This window comes from Trichosurus vulpecula, chromosome 1 (assembly GCF_011100635.1).
Source record: "Trichosurus vulpecula isolate mTriVul1 chromosome 1, mTriVul1.pri, whole genome shotgun sequence".
In the NCBI taxonomy this organism is placed as follows: Eukaryota; Metazoa; Chordata; class Mammalia; order Diprotodontia; family Phalangeridae; genus Trichosurus; species Trichosurus vulpecula.
In genome coordinates, this window is record NC_050573.1 from 244,273,585 (window position 1) to 244,290,803 (window position 17,219).

Genomic DNA, 17,219 nt, shown 5'->3' on the forward strand with positions numbered 1-17,219 from the left:
CGGTGATGAGTTTCTATCTCCACTCCAAACGAGGCTAATGGAGTCCTTTCCATACACTACTAGCATAGCCTTCAACAACTGGGGATCAGCTCCACCAAACCATGAGGCACTGGAGAAGGATTTTAGTAGAGGATTAAAAATATCCTGAAGTAATAAAAATTCAACCTGGGGATGGCAAGGATGCAGTTTCCTAATTTTTTCTGACTTGTATTCTAATTCTAGTTATATGGAATATACTTAATTATTAGCCAAGTCACACTAGTAATAAATAATTCTATAAATTAAAAAAGGCTACTTTAAAGTTGGAGAATATTTTAAAATATCACAATCACATCAAGTATAATGCTGAGGAAATACCTAGGAGAAACAGAAAATAGTAGGTTCTTCCTGATGCAAATAGTCAGTGATATTACATCTCCCCAAATAAATTAATATTCTCAGAAGTTACCTATTTCTCCATTTTCCATTGCTCTTATGTCAGGTCGTAACCTGCAGTCAGTCTTAGGAATCACACTCTCCATTTCTTTATCCACTTCATTCAAAACCATAGCAAAGCTAGTAAAATTATACATCTGAAAGGAGGAAAAATGAACAAAGTCACACCTAGCAACAAATGTCCTTAAAACAAAATGACAAGTCCCTAACAAGTGATGTTTCCTTAGACAATATAAACACTTTCTTGTTAAGAATATTAAATCAGAGGATTCACTGGTAAGTTCTTTAATTAAATCTAATTCACTTAAGGGTATCAGTCTCAAAAAGATCTGAGGTCAGTCTTCCTATCCCCAGTACTATGTACAGTGCCTAGGACATGGTAAACATTTAATAAATGCTTGTGGATAATACACCAAATTTCTGAGCCAGATTCTCTTCCAGAAAATGGTTTGAAATTTATGTATTGCTTTAAAGGTCTGCAAAGTCCTCTAGGGAGAGAGGAGAAGCAAACATTTATTAAGCAAGCTTTTATTAAAAATATGTGCCAGGCACTGTGCTAAGCACTTCACAAATACCACCTCATTTTGTCCTCACAACAATCCTGGGAGGTAAGTGATGGTATTATCCTTATCTTGTGATGAGGAAACTGAGGCAGACAGAGGTTAGGTGACTTGTCCAGGGTCATACAGACAGTAAGTGTCTGAGGCCAGATGTGAGCTCAGGTCTTCCTGACTCTAGGCCTGACGGTCTATCTACTGCACCATGCCTCATTATAGCACATGAGCCTCCTAACTATCCTGTAAGGTAAGGGTTATTGTAATCTTCATTTTATGTATGAGGAAAAAGAAGTTCAGAGATGCTGAGGTCCCTGGTTCAGGGTGCCATCGGCAGGAAGCACTGGAAATCTGAATTCAAGTCCAGCACTTTACCACTATGTTGCCCCCCAAGTATGCAGGCAGTGATCAGGTAAAACATTTACATTTTTTCTTCTTTAGTAGAAATCACTACTTATCTTCATGCTAGTGGCTTGGTCCTGTGGGTTGGGTTGCTTAAACCTGACGATAGCATTACCAGAGTTGGCAGACGCAGTCAGTAGGCACTGGGAAAACACTCCTGACTTTTGCCACCAACCCCAAAGTACCTTTTCCACCCAAAGCAGCCAGTGCATGAAATTCTGCTTTGGGAGGTTCATTCACCATCTAGTCTACACAATACAAATCCTCCTAGGAAGGCTTACACACCAAGTAATTGCAGAGGCAGTGTGGTAGAGTGGATATAGTCCTAGACTTGGCAGTCAAAGAGACCTGGGTTCAGATCCTGCCTCATATACTTACTAGCTGCATGACACTGGAAGAGTCACCTAAGTTCTCTGTACCTCAATGGTTTTGTCTTCGAAATGTGGGGTTTGGAGAGTATGCAGAAATCATGTCCTGACCTGTGCGGAGTTGGGAGGCCGTGGAGCTATCCTCCAGAGTAAAACACTTCCTGGGATGACGTGCACACTTTCAGAATCTGGCAATGGCATTTCATCTGGTTCCTCAGAAGTGCCCATCTGTAAGAAGCAAACACATGAACAAAACTTATATGCAACATTACCTTTTGAAATTTTACTATAGATTTGTATGGCATTTTTAACTATTTCAAAGCACTTCTACAAAATTAATTTGATCTATCAGGTGTCCTTGTAAATGTCTCATCTCTTCTAAATCTCTAGACTGGAAGCTCCTAGAGGGCAGGGACTATGTTTTCATTAACTTGTTCACCTCCAGCACCTGGCAGATAGAAGGGGATTAATAAATATGAGATAAAATGAATACTAAATGCTTGTTAAACCAAGTATACACTAAGTACCTACTAGAAACTGCTTAGCTCTGGACTAGTTAAAATGAGTAGGAGTATAAGTAGGAGTATTTGGGGAATATAAGGTGGGATCTCTGTCCAAGAATACAGGATGAACCATCAGTCACTCCTTCTAAACTGCCTCCACCACTTCCCTTCCATAGCACTTTATTTGTACCTCTCCTGTGGTGTCAAACACATTCTGTTTTGTATGATCAAATTTAACAAGTATTTATTAAGCAGCTTCTACATACAAGACAATGTACTTAAGTGTTCATACAAAAAACCCCCCAAAAACAATTTTTATTTTTTAAGATTTTATAATAGGATAAAATATAATACTTATAATATCACAAAAGCACACGAAAGGTCCCAGTATGGCGTAGAACACGAGGCGACCTTAGTTCAGATTGAGAATCTGGGGTCCACAGTGAGGTTAGGTGAATTGCTCAAGATTACACAGGTACTAAGAGGAAGACCTGGATTTTAAACTTAAATCCTTTGACTCTTAATCTACTGCTTTTCCCACTACAGTAGAATGGTATTAGAAATTCATGAAGTAAGAAATCATTTATGGCTAAGACTGGGGAGAATCAAAGAAGGCTCACGGGAGAGGTGAATCTGGACTGGACTCTGAAGTAAGGGAAGGAGGTAGGTAGACATGAAGTAGATTTGATAGAGTGGATCTGAGTTCAAATCTCATCTGCCATTTACTACCTGTGTGCCCTGGGCAATTCATTTGACTACTCTGGGCTTCAGTTTACTCGTCAAATAGTAATAATAGAAAAATTAATAAACTAATAATGATAACCTAATCATTAATCAAATAATAAAAACAGTAATAATAGTTATATGCAGTTAGTACATATCAAAAGAGTAAAATGGGCAAAGTTTAGTAAAAGCATTAGCAGTACCATCAGGCTCTTTGCAAACATTTTATAAATTACAATGAATTTGTAATGACAGAAAATACCAACGGGAAAGAATATTTTAAAATTCTCACTAGACCCCTATATGTAATAGGGGTTCGTATCAATCACCCTCATGTATACCTTGGTGGGGGTAATTATCCCTCTCTCTACCTGCTACTGGCCCATTTTCCTTATTCAGCCTCATCCCAGGTTTTAAGGTGATTAAAAGGTATGCTTCGATATTTCCTTATTAATTTATAAAATGCTAACATCTCTTTCATTAATCATTTAGCTCTGAGCCCCCACCCCAGTTTATTAAGTGTTCTTTAATTTAAGAAATAGGAGAAACCTCTCTTCCAGTAAGCTTTTATTTGTCTTAATATATAATCCCCCCCCACCCGCCGCTAGGCTTAAATAAACAGTAAGGTAACTGACTATATTACTTATTGACAATAATTAACAATAAAAGAAAAATGATTATTCAATATAACAGCTGTGAAAAATATCACAGCCAGAATCACCCTTAATCATCACTACAACTACTGACCTCCTCAATTCTGAAAACATAGTCTATCAATTCTCAAAAAAAAAAAATCTCTTCATATTTCTTAGCAAGATAAAAAGTTCTTGCAGAGTTTTCTTTCATTATTTAACACAGGGAGTTGGTTGGTAAACATTTATTAAGCTCCTACATGTGCTAGGAACTGTACTAAGTATTGGAAATACAATAAAAACAAAAAGACAGTCCTTGCCTTCAAAGAGCTCACATGCAAACAGCTATGTACAAACAAACTATATACAGGATAGGAAATTATCAATAGAGGGAAGGCACTGGAATTGAGAGTGGTCGAGAAAGGCTTCCTCTAGAAGGTGGTATTTTAGTGGGAACTTGAAGGAAGCCAGGAGGCAGAGATGAGGAGGGACGGAGGGCATTGCAGGCATGGGGAACATTGTCACTAATCAGTTGAACACTCAGTCTCACAAGATTCTATTCTCTCTTAAAGAGCCAGAGCACCTACTTCTCTGCGGGAGAAACTACCGAAGCTGGTGCTGCATTTGTAAACTGAGGGAAACATAGCAGATGATCTCTAATGTCCCTTCTAGTCCTAAATCCCTAATGATGATGATGATGGTCATGAGGCAGTAAGTGATTACATGTCAGAAAATAATAATCCTAAAGACACAGAAAGGTAAGAACAGCCTAGAGCATTTTAGGAAGACTCTTATAGCCCTGTTAGATAGGGTCCAATGCCTTGCTTTGTTTTCTTTGCAATGAGGAAGGGCTCTCTATTTGTATTTGGATGGTGACCTGGTTATTGGAAAGTGACAGTGATATATATTTAAGGTGGTGCCCCTTTCTTATTTGGACATGTTTGTTTATTGCAATGGGCAGAAAAAATTACATTTATGTGTGAACCCAAGAGAAAACAGTTCCTCTGAACAGAAGGATTTACTTATGGTACAAATGACCAAAGTATCTATTGTTTCCCAGCAGCTCATTCACTTATGACAGTTATCCGGACCTTAAGGGTGATCAGAAACCCTGGAAACTAGAATGTTTTGTCAACTACAGGCAGCTGTACATTGTCTAGCTGTGGTGAGGATGACAGAAATGTGAATTTTGGTTTCTCATCCTAAGGGAGAGATGAGGCACTTCACACCAAGGGGGCCCTACTTTATTTAAGGCAGAGGTCAGTGAATACGCTATGTGACATAATAATTAATAAAACATCATGGAAGTGGTAGGACTGGAGTTAAGTCTTTATGTCTGGATAGACTTGGAAAGGTACAGGGTCCGGGGACAGGAACAGCATGATTCATTTTAAACAGTTATTCCAAATGGGGCTACTGTGTGTATACCCTGTGGAACCAGTTAGATTATTTTATATTCACACTTTTTAGAAATGAAAAACAGGCTGCTTATATTCAAAATCTAGTAAGAGGTCAAGAATAAGTTTGAGTTCCACAAACAGAGAAACAGTCCTGGGACCTGAATCGTATCTAAGACATAAACAAGGACATTACAGAATTGTTCAGTTAGAAGGAGCTACTAAAACATAATTTCCAACTGTAATATTCTGACAGAGCGGCCATCCAGTATCTACTAGGAGACGTCCTAATGGATGAACTCACTATCTTTCCTGGTTGCCCACCCATTTCCGTGTAATTCTGACATTTGATTTCCCCCCTTACATTAAGCCGGTCAGTCCTCCTATAATAATTTTCAACCATTGCTCCTAGTTCTTTTCTCCAAGACCAAGCATGAGATATCCCATTCCTCTTTCAAGTGACTCCTTCAACTTGAAGGTCAAAAGATCTATGATTGCGGATACTCTCTCCACTGATGCAGACCACAGGTTCCCAAAGTAGGTGATACTGCCCCCTGGGTGGGGCTGGAGTCATCCATGCGGGCAGTAGTAACCTTGGGTACAAATGGGGGGCATCAAATAAAAATAAGGGTTAACCTAATGAAACCCCAGCAGGGCGCTGAGTAATTTTTCTTTTTGAAAAGTGGGAGGTAGGCCAAATAAGTTTGAGAACCTCTGAACTGAAACCCTGTCTACACAGGTCTTAGTAGAGGGTCTTCCTGAGCTACTGTGAACAAAATAAATAAATCTGGAAGATCTTTAGAGGGCAGAGAGATAGGGAGTCTACTGTCACAACCTGTACTCAGCTAGTATAGCCTTCAAGAGGGCAAGGGTCAGAGTAGTAAGACTTTACTGATAGGTTTACCCATCCTGTCCTATACCCGCTGGTCCATCTGGCTGCATTATTTCTTTCCACCTCCTTGGCCAGACAGCAGATGCACAGTGAAAAGATAATGTTTGGTGAGGTGTCCTGCCCTGGGCCTTGTGGCACCTGATGTTAGTGTCTCCTAGCTGACTTTGAATTCAGCTCATTCAGGGAGATCTAAGTGCTTTTTAATGCTATTTAAAGAAGCCTGGTGTTATAGAAGATACAGTGCTAGACTTGCGAGTCAGAAAGACCTGAGTTCAAATCCTTCCTCAGACAGTTCTGTGACCATGGGCACGTCACAACTCTGGGTATCTCAGTAAGTCACAGTGAGAAGCTGTGAAGGCCACATGAGATATGTGTAAGCATTCTGCAAACCCTGAAGTGTTCTATAAATGCTAGCTAGCTATAATTTAGCAACACATTCAGAAGGGTCATATCAGGTCTCTGCCTAGCACTGTTGAACAAAAGCCCTTCAAAAATCAGAAGGTAATTAGTGTAGCTTCTCTTCTACAGGCTAAATTTCCCTAGTTATTTGATTCTCTGAAGAGAAGCAGCAGGATTTATGCTGGTCTGGCCTGCTATTATTAGGATCCACTCCAGGAATCTCTGCTTTGGAGCACACCAGCACCATCAGCATCACCCTATAGGAGGAGCTCCTCTTTACCTCCGGCTATTTTCTGGGCGGTTTTCACAGCTCCAAGAGGTATTAGTGCACTACAGGACATGAAGAAAAATTCTGGCATTCAAGGAGATCTCCAGCTTTAGCTCAGAGAAAAAAGATCTGGCCCAATGGAATAGGAAGAGTAAGAGAAAACAGAATCTAGACTAAGGTGGCATTTACTTGTCTCTCTCAGTCCTTCTCTGTCCCCATCTTGCTCTGTCTCTCTTTCACATTGGTTCTAGTTTAAGACCATGTTCTTTGGTAGTGATAGTGATAATAATGTCTAACATTTATATATTACTGTAAGGCTTTCAAAGCACTTTACGTACATTATCTATCACCCTGTATGGCTGGTGCTGTCAATATTAATACCATTTTATAGATGAGAAAAGTGGGGCTGAAAGAGGTTAGGCAACTTTCTCAAGGTCATACAGCCAGGCAGTATATGAGACAGGATTTGAATGAAGCTCTTTTGGACTCCACGTCCAACACTCTACTGCAACCACTAAACCACATCAAACACATGAGCAATACTCCCCAGGGTGGCCTGAGCCAGATTAAAATGTAATTTAAAAAAATGAACAAAATAAATAAAAATGCAACAGAACATAGATAATGTTAATATGTGGTTTTCTAAGTCAATATGCAGCTCACGGGAATCCTTATGTACAGGTGAGGGGCTCTTCATCTCTGAGTTTGACACCACTGCACTAAAGAACAGAGAATTCAGAATATACTTTGCTGTTTTGCATAACATCTCAATCTTCTTTTTGACACCAGCTCATCAGACCCGAACAAACTACCTCTTGGATACCATTTAGCCTCAAATCCCTCCTCTTTTGCTCCAAAGAAAGGGAAGAAATTTGCTAACTTTCTGATTATCACTGCTGATGTCATAAAGGAGAGAATACCATTCCATGAGATTAGGGTAATTTTGCCCAGAATATTAATTATTTCATCAAGAGGAAGGTCTAAAAAAGAGAACAACAATATGACACTGGTGTTTATTCCCTTCTGTTATCATACTCATTTATAGAAAAAAAGACAATAAAATGGGTACCCTCAATAGATGGATTTAAAAGCCTTATATTTTAAGGAGTTCAAATTTTAAAATAAAATGCAAAACTTCTCTTAAGAAAACGAAATCTCTCTAACATTTAAAGGATGTAGCATGCTAGCCATAGGCAATCAAAATGAAATGCACAGTCTCGTCACCATCAGTTTATTTACCTGTCTTATGCCTGCTCACTATTTTCCAAAACCTCACTATGGATCACTTCCACTATCTTCCTCCTCTGCTGCTGAATGGAAGTTACATGATAGCACTGACTGGATCCATACCACACTTAATTTTATCATCTCCAGTGGGCTTCCAATTGTTGCAACAACCACTCTTTTTTCTCTTCCCTCATTGATATTTTATCCCATTCCCCACAGCATCTACTTCAAATCTCTTTTCTCCTCAAGCCTCCCACACCACCTGCCCTCATGCTTCAGTGGTGATAAGGAAGCCATCTGTCCCGAACCTCTTCTCCACCTTTCTCTCTCCAATTCCCCCCAGAGCATCCCTTACCCTCTTTCTCTTTAACTGAATCTCACAGAAAGATTCTACTATCCCCCCAAGCCTGTTCGCAAACTAATTCCTAAAAAAAGCTCTAGTTCTAGACTCACTGATTCCATTTCCTCACCCATTGCAATCTGACTTATGACCTCATTCATTGACTGAATCTTCTCTCTCGAAGGTTACCAATGAATGAGCTCTTAATGGGAAAACCCCATGTATTTTCTCTGTCCTTATCCTTCTTTGTTTTTTTTTTTTTTTGGCAGGGCAATTGGGGTTAAGTGACTTGCCCCAGGTCACACAGCTAGTATATGTGTCAAGTGTCTGAGGTCAGATTTGAACTCAGGTCCTCCTGACTCCAGGACCGGTGCCCTACTCACTGCACCACCTAGCTGCCCCAAGTCCTTTCCTTCTTGACTTCATTTATACATTTCACTCTCTTGACTGCTCTCTCCTAGACACTCTTCTACCTGGATTTCTGTGAATGCTTTCTTGGTTCTTCTCCTACTTCTCATTCACCTTTTCTGGATTCCTTGATCCCTCTCCACGGGCATAGTTGAGGGCCCTGTTCTGGGTCCTCTTCTCTTTTCTACATTTTCTACATTCATCCTCTTAGAGATCTCATCAATTCCATGGAATCGGCTCTCATCTATTCAGGTAACTAACAGTTACATCCAGTTTTAATCTCCTTCCTAAACTCTAGTCCCACATCACCAATGGCCTATTGGTCACCTCCAACTAAATGTGCCATAGGCACTTCAAACTTGACATTTCCTAAATAGAATTCTTTATCTTCCTATCTTAACCTACCTACTTTCGTTAAGGGCATCCCCATTGTTCCCATCATTCACGTTCATAGCCCTCAGAGTCACTCTGTCTACCCAGTACTTTGCCAAATCCTGTCATTTCTACCTCGATGACATTCCTCTACTCACACAGTCTAGTTCAGGCTTCTCTCTGTTTTATGTCTCTTCCCTGTCACTGTCCTGCTCCAGAAACTCCAGCAGTTTCCTCTTACCTCCAAAATAAAATATAAACTCTTGTTTGGCAATTAAGAGCTCTTTGTGAAAACGGTCCTGCATACCCTTGCAAGTTTATCACATATTATTTTCCTTCCTTCACCGTGTTCCTCATTTCTCATACATCTCATCCTCCCTCTAGTCCCCACGTCATTACACGGGCTGGCTGGCCCACTCCCTCATTCCCGCTATGTGCTTGCTCCTTCCCTCACAGCTCAGCCTAAGTGCCACTTACCAGAGGAAGCCTGTCTCACCTCCCTCCTCAGTTGCCAATGCCGTTTCCTTTAGAAGTTACTTTTTTTTTTGGAGAGGGGAAGGCAGGGCAATTGGTAACTTGCCCAAGGTCACACATCTAGTAAGTGTGTCAAATGTCTGAGGCCGGATTTGGTTTTTTTTTTTTTTGGCAGGGCAATTGGGGTTTAAGTGACTTGCCCAAGGTCACACAGCTAGTACATGTGTCAAGCGTCTGAGGCCACATTTGAACTCAGGTCCTCCAGACTCCAGGGCTGGTGCTCTACTCACTGCGCCACCTAGCTGCCCCTAGAAGTTACTTTTGAACTACATATTTTTTATTTGCCTTTCTTTGTACAGAATTTAAGCTCCTTGAGGCAGGGACTGTTTGGTTTTTGTATTTGGTGGCCGAGTGTCTAGTACTATGCCTGGTACAAATGCTGGTTGGCACTTACATGCTTGTTGAATGAATCAACCTCTCCATTCCAGGGTCAATTAGATAAAAGCATGAAATATATTCTAAGATTCTTGATAAAAATAGATGAAAATCACCCCATAGCCTAATATGTCAAATCTAAGGCATTTTAGGCTAAAATTTATGTGCTAGAAAAAGACTCAAGGAAATAATTGCAACCGTAGCAAGTGAAAATCTATGTGAATGTTACTTTACGTGTGGCCCAACCATATCTGGCCTCCAAAGAGAGCAAGGTGGGCGTGACAGTGTCCGATATTGCTGTGGATGCTGCATCACAAGAGTTACCTGTTTGCTGCTTTTCTTCTCATCTGCATTTTTCTTATCGTTCTTCTTACAAGCCTCAAAGGTGGCAGGGTCAACACTGTACAAGCACTCTGTCCACTTCCCGTAGAGGGCCCGCAGCTTCTTTTTGCTGTAAACAAAGGCTAGCATTGAGCACAGGGAGGCAGGGTTCTGCTATGCTCTAAAGATGTCTGCCAGTTATGTTAGAAAAACAGACAGAAGGTAAAGATACATTTCAACTTCTTGCAACACTCCTGTATTAAGTTGTCCTCATAAACTTATCTCACAATAATGTAGAAGCCTATTTCTTATCTAGTCTATAATTAAAATAGAAATATTACCTTTTGTCCTGAATGTAGCCTTCAACTTTGTGTAATTCCTTTCCAAAAAGGCCACATGGCTTGAAGTTTAATATACATTTCTCCCCAGTCCTGACAAAGACATCACATTTAGATGACCAATCTGCATTTATTGAGCAAAAATTTATAAAAGGACATTACATAGCATGAGGTAAATTGCCCAAATACACTTACCTGGATGATAATATCAAAAGTTGGATAGTAAAGGTGATAATGAGAAGGTGGATGTGACTGGATCTATTTATTTAATATAATAACAGCTGCTCCAATCTACGTAACAGAGTTATGAAGAAATTTCTCCATAACTTATGCGGCAGACGGTGCAATCATATTATCTAAGGAAACTGAGACTCAGAGAGGAGGTAAATGCCTATGGTCACAGAGTGATCTAAGGGTTGGAATCTGGAGTCAGACCCAGTGTTCTCACACTGCCAAGTTCAGCCCTCTTTCCACTACCACTATATTGCTCCCTGTTTCTTAGATATTTCATCAGTTTCCATCACAGTTATTCTAATCTGAAGCTCACAGAACTACATCAGGGGTTCTTAAGAGCACATGCTCCTCTGAAAAAGTCTAACTTACTTGTGGTTTGTTATTTCCATGTTGCCATACTGCTCAATCCAGAGTTTACCCACAATAATGTTATGCACACAGCAAGTAGGATTTGTCCACGTATAGGCTTCATTGTGCCTAAAAAGAAGGGAGGAATAGTGCATTATTATGTTATTTGACTCAGCCAATAAACCACTGGCTTACAATGGAAAATATCATAGTACTTATAAAAAGGTAGTTTCCTCTAAATGATGCAGCCTAGGAAGTTTAAAACTAGCACCCAACCAAGGTAAAAAAAACACACACACATTAGCTGTCGATAGAGAGATTATTATTGACTGGTATCAGCATTTTTGATGAATCAGATGCTAATGACATTGTGTAGGCTAAGAAAACTCAGGCCTTCACAATGGCGTTTAACAACCAAGTAATGTACACAAAATATTTTCTTCATTAAAAGAAAACAAAATTAATTTAAAGAAACGATTATGGATTCTACAATAAGGCTTACACGTCAAGGAAGCCACTGATAAGAAGAAAATCTCCATATACATCAAAATATTCATAGAGGCACTTTCTGTGATAACAGAGAATTAGAAACAAAGTAAATGATCATCAAATGGAAAATGGCTAAAAAATGTGGAACATAAATGTAATAGAATATTATGCTGTTAAGGAAAGATGAATATGAACACAGAGAAGTATGGAAAGATCTACATGAACTGATGCAGAGTGACGTAAGCAGTGACAAGAAAAAAATATATACCATGATTACAACAATGTAAACGGAAAGAATTATTAAAAAAATCAAAAGTGAATACTGAAAAAAAATTAAAAGAACAAGACTATCTCCAAAGAAAAGGCTCGAGAAGACATACCTACCCCTAGCCCCCTGCAGAGGCCTATGAGTATGGCATATTTTTAGACTTTTTTTTTTTTTAGCATACTGAATAAATGAATAAAAGCATTTTTAAGCTTTTACTATGTGCAAAGTACTATGCTAAGTGCAAAAGATATAAATAGAAAAATAAGACCCTGTTCTTAAAGAGCTCATAGTCTAATCGGAAAGACAACACCTATGGAGGGTTGGTATTAGCATTGGGCACATATGCTGATATTTTCCCCTTTTCTATTTTTTTCCTTTTAGAAATATTATTTTTTTATATGGGATGGCTCTCTGGGAGGGGTTGGGAAAGGGTACTGGAGAAAAATATGTTGATGTTAAGAAAACACAATCAAAATATATTTTAAAAAAAGGTTTTGTACATATTCGAAATTTAAACAGTAACATGTCTATTTTAAGCACTTACTGTGCAAAAAATATACAAAATTTGTATGAAATGATGACAGGTTGCCCACAAAAAAGGGAATATACATTAACGTATATTGTGAAAACAAATTTAGATTACAGGAATAATTCCGGACAATTACCTCAAACTTTAACTATTATCACTGATAAAAATGTCTCTGTGAAAATAGCTAGAAGATAGATCTCCTCCTCCTCAAATGGAAATGAAGTAGAAAACTGGAACAAGGCCCCAAAAGGCTTTCTATAGAAATTCTAAACTAGTTCACCAAACAAAGCAGAAAAACTTTGGTGTAATGCAAATGCTTCTTAAAAAAGCCCAGATTAGTAGTCAGGCTTGATTTTATCATAACTTTTGCTTTGATTTTCAAACTCTCTTTTAGAAAAGGAAAGGAATTAGAAGACAGATTGGATCATCGTTAAAATACCACCTAGTTCTAAAATTCTATAATTCTATGCATTTGTTGGACATCCTGAAACTATCTTCACAATTAATAAACATATGAAGTGATGACAGAACACAATTTGTTTAGAAAAATGGCTAATCACAGACCAAAACACTGTTACTATGATTTACAAAGGTTTTGTGGTAAGAATTGGGCATACATTTATGACTATACATTATAACACAGACTAATTCCATGTTAAAATACATACAAACAACAATGTTCACATCAAGTTAAACTTTCATGAACCTAATTGGGATAATTAAACCAAAAAACTGCAGAGTTAGAGGCGATCTCAGGCATCTAATCTAGTAAATCTAAGTTCAAGAGTTGGTTGCTTAAAGGATGAATCCCAGCTACAACATTCCCTACAAGTGGCTAGGCTGTCTCTATTAAAATTGCTTCGGTCCTGGGGAATCCATTACCTCCTGAGCTGGCCTGTTCTGTTTTTGGATAGTTTTAAGTGCTAGGAAGTTTTTCCTTCAGAAAATTTTCTTTTCTGAAGGAAAAACTTTCTTTAAACTCAGCTGAAATGTACCACCTGGAATTTCTTTCCCTTTGGTTAATCCCGGTTTCATGTACCAATCTTCAAAGATCTGGAGAAGCCATCCGGTTTTCATTAGGCTTCACTTCTTCAGGTTAAACATCAGGGACAACTTCAACCAAGGGTAATGTGGATCAGTTTTAAGTGTCCTAACAGTTCTCCTCACTCTCCCTCAGACACAATGGAATTTGTCAATCTCTCTCCTACAATGTGATACTCAGAATAAGAAAAAAATATTCTAGATGTGGTCTAATATGGCAGAGTGGAATACATCTCCCCCAGACCCGGATACTGTTTCAGTTAATGTAGAATGAAAGCGCATTTCCTGAGTGCTTTTTACACATGAAGTAGGTTATTTGGGGTTTTTTTTAATAAATTTTTTTTAGCTTCAGAAACTGCACACACATATGCGCACAGGGATGCTAATGACATCATACCAACTTACTCAAGAAGCTCCAAAGTGATGGTTCCCTTGGGTTCAGCTTCCACACTCTTACCCCAGAACTTGAGTTTGGGATAAATTGATCCGTGAAAGATAAAGTCATTATTTAATCCTTCGGCATGAAATGCGCTCACTGGAGGATGATGGCTCACCTGCTCTGAGATAAGTCTGAAGCCGAGATCATCTCTTCAAGAATTAAAAACAAAAAATGTTGTTAGTTACCTTGTTCTAGAATGAGTAAATTCCTATTATTTCAGTCACTATAAAGGAAAGAGCAAAAAGTCTAGACTGAAGATAACTGGGTTTGAATCTCGATTCTAACTCTCACTAGCTGTGTGACTTGGGGCAAGTGATTTAAACTCTATCATACTTTCCCCTGTGAAATGGGTATGATAGGCCGTCTGTCTCCCAGGCTTGTGAGGCTGACATAACTATGTTGTGTCTTAAAAAGATGCTACTGAACAAATAAATCTACATCATAATCCCGATGTACAAGATACCACGTACAATAACTGGCTCAAAACTGTGCTAGCATTTTCAGAGTTGGTGAATCAAGATCCATTTTCACATCAATTACTCTTCATGTCAAAATTATAATTAATATATAAATGTGTGGAAACAGTAATGCCACCTATGGAAATTAAAAGCCTGACACTTCAATTTGTAGTACTCTCTGTGGGGGGAAATGTTAAACCAGGTCTAGACGTCTGAATGTGTGAGAACATGCCAAGTTGGATTTAGGGCTTAAAAAAGCAGGAACTGGCATGAGAGGTGAAGGAAATGAATACGTGAAATGTAAGCATCAAGAAAGATCCTTAGTAAATCACACAAATGTACCTGAAGACCCAAGCATGAGGAATTCAATACAATCATATTTTTTATTCCTATCACATGTTACACATGCTAAATTTTGTGATTGTCTATGTTTTTGAAAAATGTACTTGAATAACAGATCAGGTCTAAGGGAGTACAGCAGAGCTTAATGAACCTCAACAATTAAATGATAATTTCTTAATTTTGAACTTTAATAGCACACTATTCCCTAGTACTAATTAAATAAGTTCTTTTAGTAATTTTAGTGGTGTCAACAAAAGTTTTTTTAAAGTAAAGTTCTGAGTTTTTCTCGTTTCCTAAGAAAACATTAAAATCGCCTTTTGGCTCAAACCAAAATTTCTCCTTAAGAACATGGTTTAACAATCAAATTCTAAAGTCACAGATTCTAAAGGCCAGACTATGTAGGAAAGTGAGGTAACACCCCATTAAAATAAAAGGGAAAATAGATTAAAAAAAAAAGAAACCAGAAGTTATAAAGAAAACCATATTCAAAAAGAATCATCCAAATCCCACCAACTGAGCCACCATGCTTTTAAATGTAGTGACAGAGAAACCTTTACCGAACCAATTCATATGTCTCTCCAAGCAGTGGGTTGAAAGGCTTCCCTGTGCGTTCCCACTGAGAAGCAACAGCAGATACAGCAAACGCGGCTACACACTGCAGAATAAAACATTGGCACAAGATGAAAATAATCTCAAACTCGGGAATCAAGATTTCATTTGACATATTTACTATGAAGTTGTTTTTGAATAGTTTGTTTACTCTGGATTCTCAAAACCTTCCATAACACCCAGACAGTCAGTTTGGACAATGGCACTAGCGGCATACATAAAAACTAGGTTTTTTTTTAAAGAAAAAATTACTTTAGTCATCTACCAGTGATTTTCTACCTACACTCTGGCTTTATGCTCTCCCCCAAAGTGTCCTGAATTATCTGAAAAGCTTTACGAAAATAGTAAACCAACGTTCTGCTTTCACTTTAAAAAACAAATCATGGGTTAAACAATATTTAGGATGATGAGTGTGGTAAAACTGAAAAAAATAAGATAAAATAAAACAAACAAAAAACTCCAGTGTTTGTTCCAAAGAGAAGTGGAACAACAGAGCTTCATAAAGAAAAGAAAAAAACAGATTCAGTTTAAAATGCTATATTGCTCCGCAATAAGAGAAACAACGTATATCTAAGAAGACTAGGTGGTATCTTGTCTAACACTTAGGGGTGTACATTATACAACAATGCTTCTGTTCACATCACCGCATTCTTTGCTGTAAGGAAGAGTCCCTAGAAGTCTTGGTAGTGCGGGGAGGAGTTGAGGGGCACATCTAGTAAAATTTGGGGAATGCTACATACATTTGGAACCCCTGATGTATCCTGATAATGTCAATAATTTTAGTTCAAAGGACATGTAGTTTTATTCCTCTGTTTTTCTTTTCTTTAAAAAGATAGAATCAGATTCAGATTTAGATCTAAGGGATCTTAGAAAGTTATCCAGTCCAACCCAATTTTACAGGTAAGGAAAGAGGCGCAGAGAAGCACAGTGACGTGCCTTAAGGTTCCACAAATAATGATGACAGAGCTGGTATCGGAACTTGGGTTCTCTAAATCCAAATCCAAGGTTCTTCTCACTATACCATATCCTTCAAGGCACCCTGAGAAATTACTAGCTTTAATCAATGGGGTAATTCAGTTTCACCTAATAAATTGTGATTATATATTCAGCTCTTGATTATCCAAGGACAGATTATATGACACTGTAGATCCCTAGGTAATTTTCTTCCATGTCGGCTATTTCACTCCCCATGTGCAACTTCATCCACTACAGGATAGACAAAAGAAGGGAGGGACATGGTAGACCAGGGGTAGGGAACCTGCAGCCTCAGGCCACGTGTGGCCCTATAGGTCCTCAAGTGCAGCCCTTTGACTGAATCCAAACTTCACAGAACAAATCCCCTTAATAAAAGGACTTGTTCTGTAAAACTTGGACTCAAGTCAAAAGGCCACACTGAAGGACCCAGAAAGCCTCATGTGGCCTCAAGGCCGCAGGTTCCCTAGCCCTGTGCTAGACAGTCAAATCCATTGCTCATCAACAGCTTCAAATAGATCTTTACTTAGGGAAGGTACAAACTAATGGCTTCCCTTTAAAGTTCCTTTTGTTTGTCTTTGTGTAAAACACAAATCTTACTCCTATTGTGCTACCCTAAAAATCTGGAAAGAACCATTTCCTGGGCTGCGATTACATATCTGGTTTTATTTTCCCAAAACCAGACCAAACTGAGAATCTAAAATGGAAGTGGGGTAGAAGTATGTATCTCCTTGTATACTTTTTTGTGACTGAATGGTTTTTATGCTGCTAATAAACTCAGTGCTTAGATTAGAGGGGGCTATAACTGTGTTTCTGCTCTTAAAATCTTGAATGTGCTATCATAGGTACTTAACCAAAAGAGAAAAGAATATATATACTAGTTTACATTGCTCTTTGTAGAGTATATTCCCAGTGCCAGGCACAGTTTATGGCATGTAGCAAGCACTAAAAAAAAGAACTGTTGATTGGTTGTTGATAGTTCCAGAATCAGATTTTTTTAAA

The 17,219-nt window shown here is 38.6% G+C and overlaps 1 protein-coding gene across 7 annotated transcripts in view; it reads right to left on the bottom strand.

Annotated features, from left to right (window-relative positions):
• OSBPL1A (oxysterol binding protein like 1A) overlaps positions 1 to 17,219 on the bottom strand; it is a 338,964-nt gene that overhangs the window by 12,078 nt on the left and 309,667 nt on the right. For all 7 annotated transcript variants that reach the window (XM_036756461.1, XM_036756436.1, XM_036756451.1 and 4 more), the window contains 7 exons: positions 15,194 to 15,291; positions 13,803 to 13,985; positions 11,092 to 11,199; positions 10,492 to 10,581; positions 10,154 to 10,280; positions 1,871 to 1,987; positions 449 to 572 (listed from right to left, as the gene is read on the bottom strand). In XM_036756461.1, coding sequence (XP_036612356.1) covers positions 449 to 572; positions 1,871 to 1,987; positions 10,154 to 10,280; positions 10,492 to 10,581; positions 11,092 to 11,199; positions 13,803 to 13,985; positions 15,194 to 15,291 — 847 coding nt within the window. The remainder of the gene's footprint in view (positions 1 to 448; positions 573 to 1,870; positions 1,988 to 10,153; positions 10,281 to 10,491; positions 10,582 to 11,091; positions 11,200 to 13,802; positions 13,986 to 15,193; positions 15,292 to 17,219) is intronic.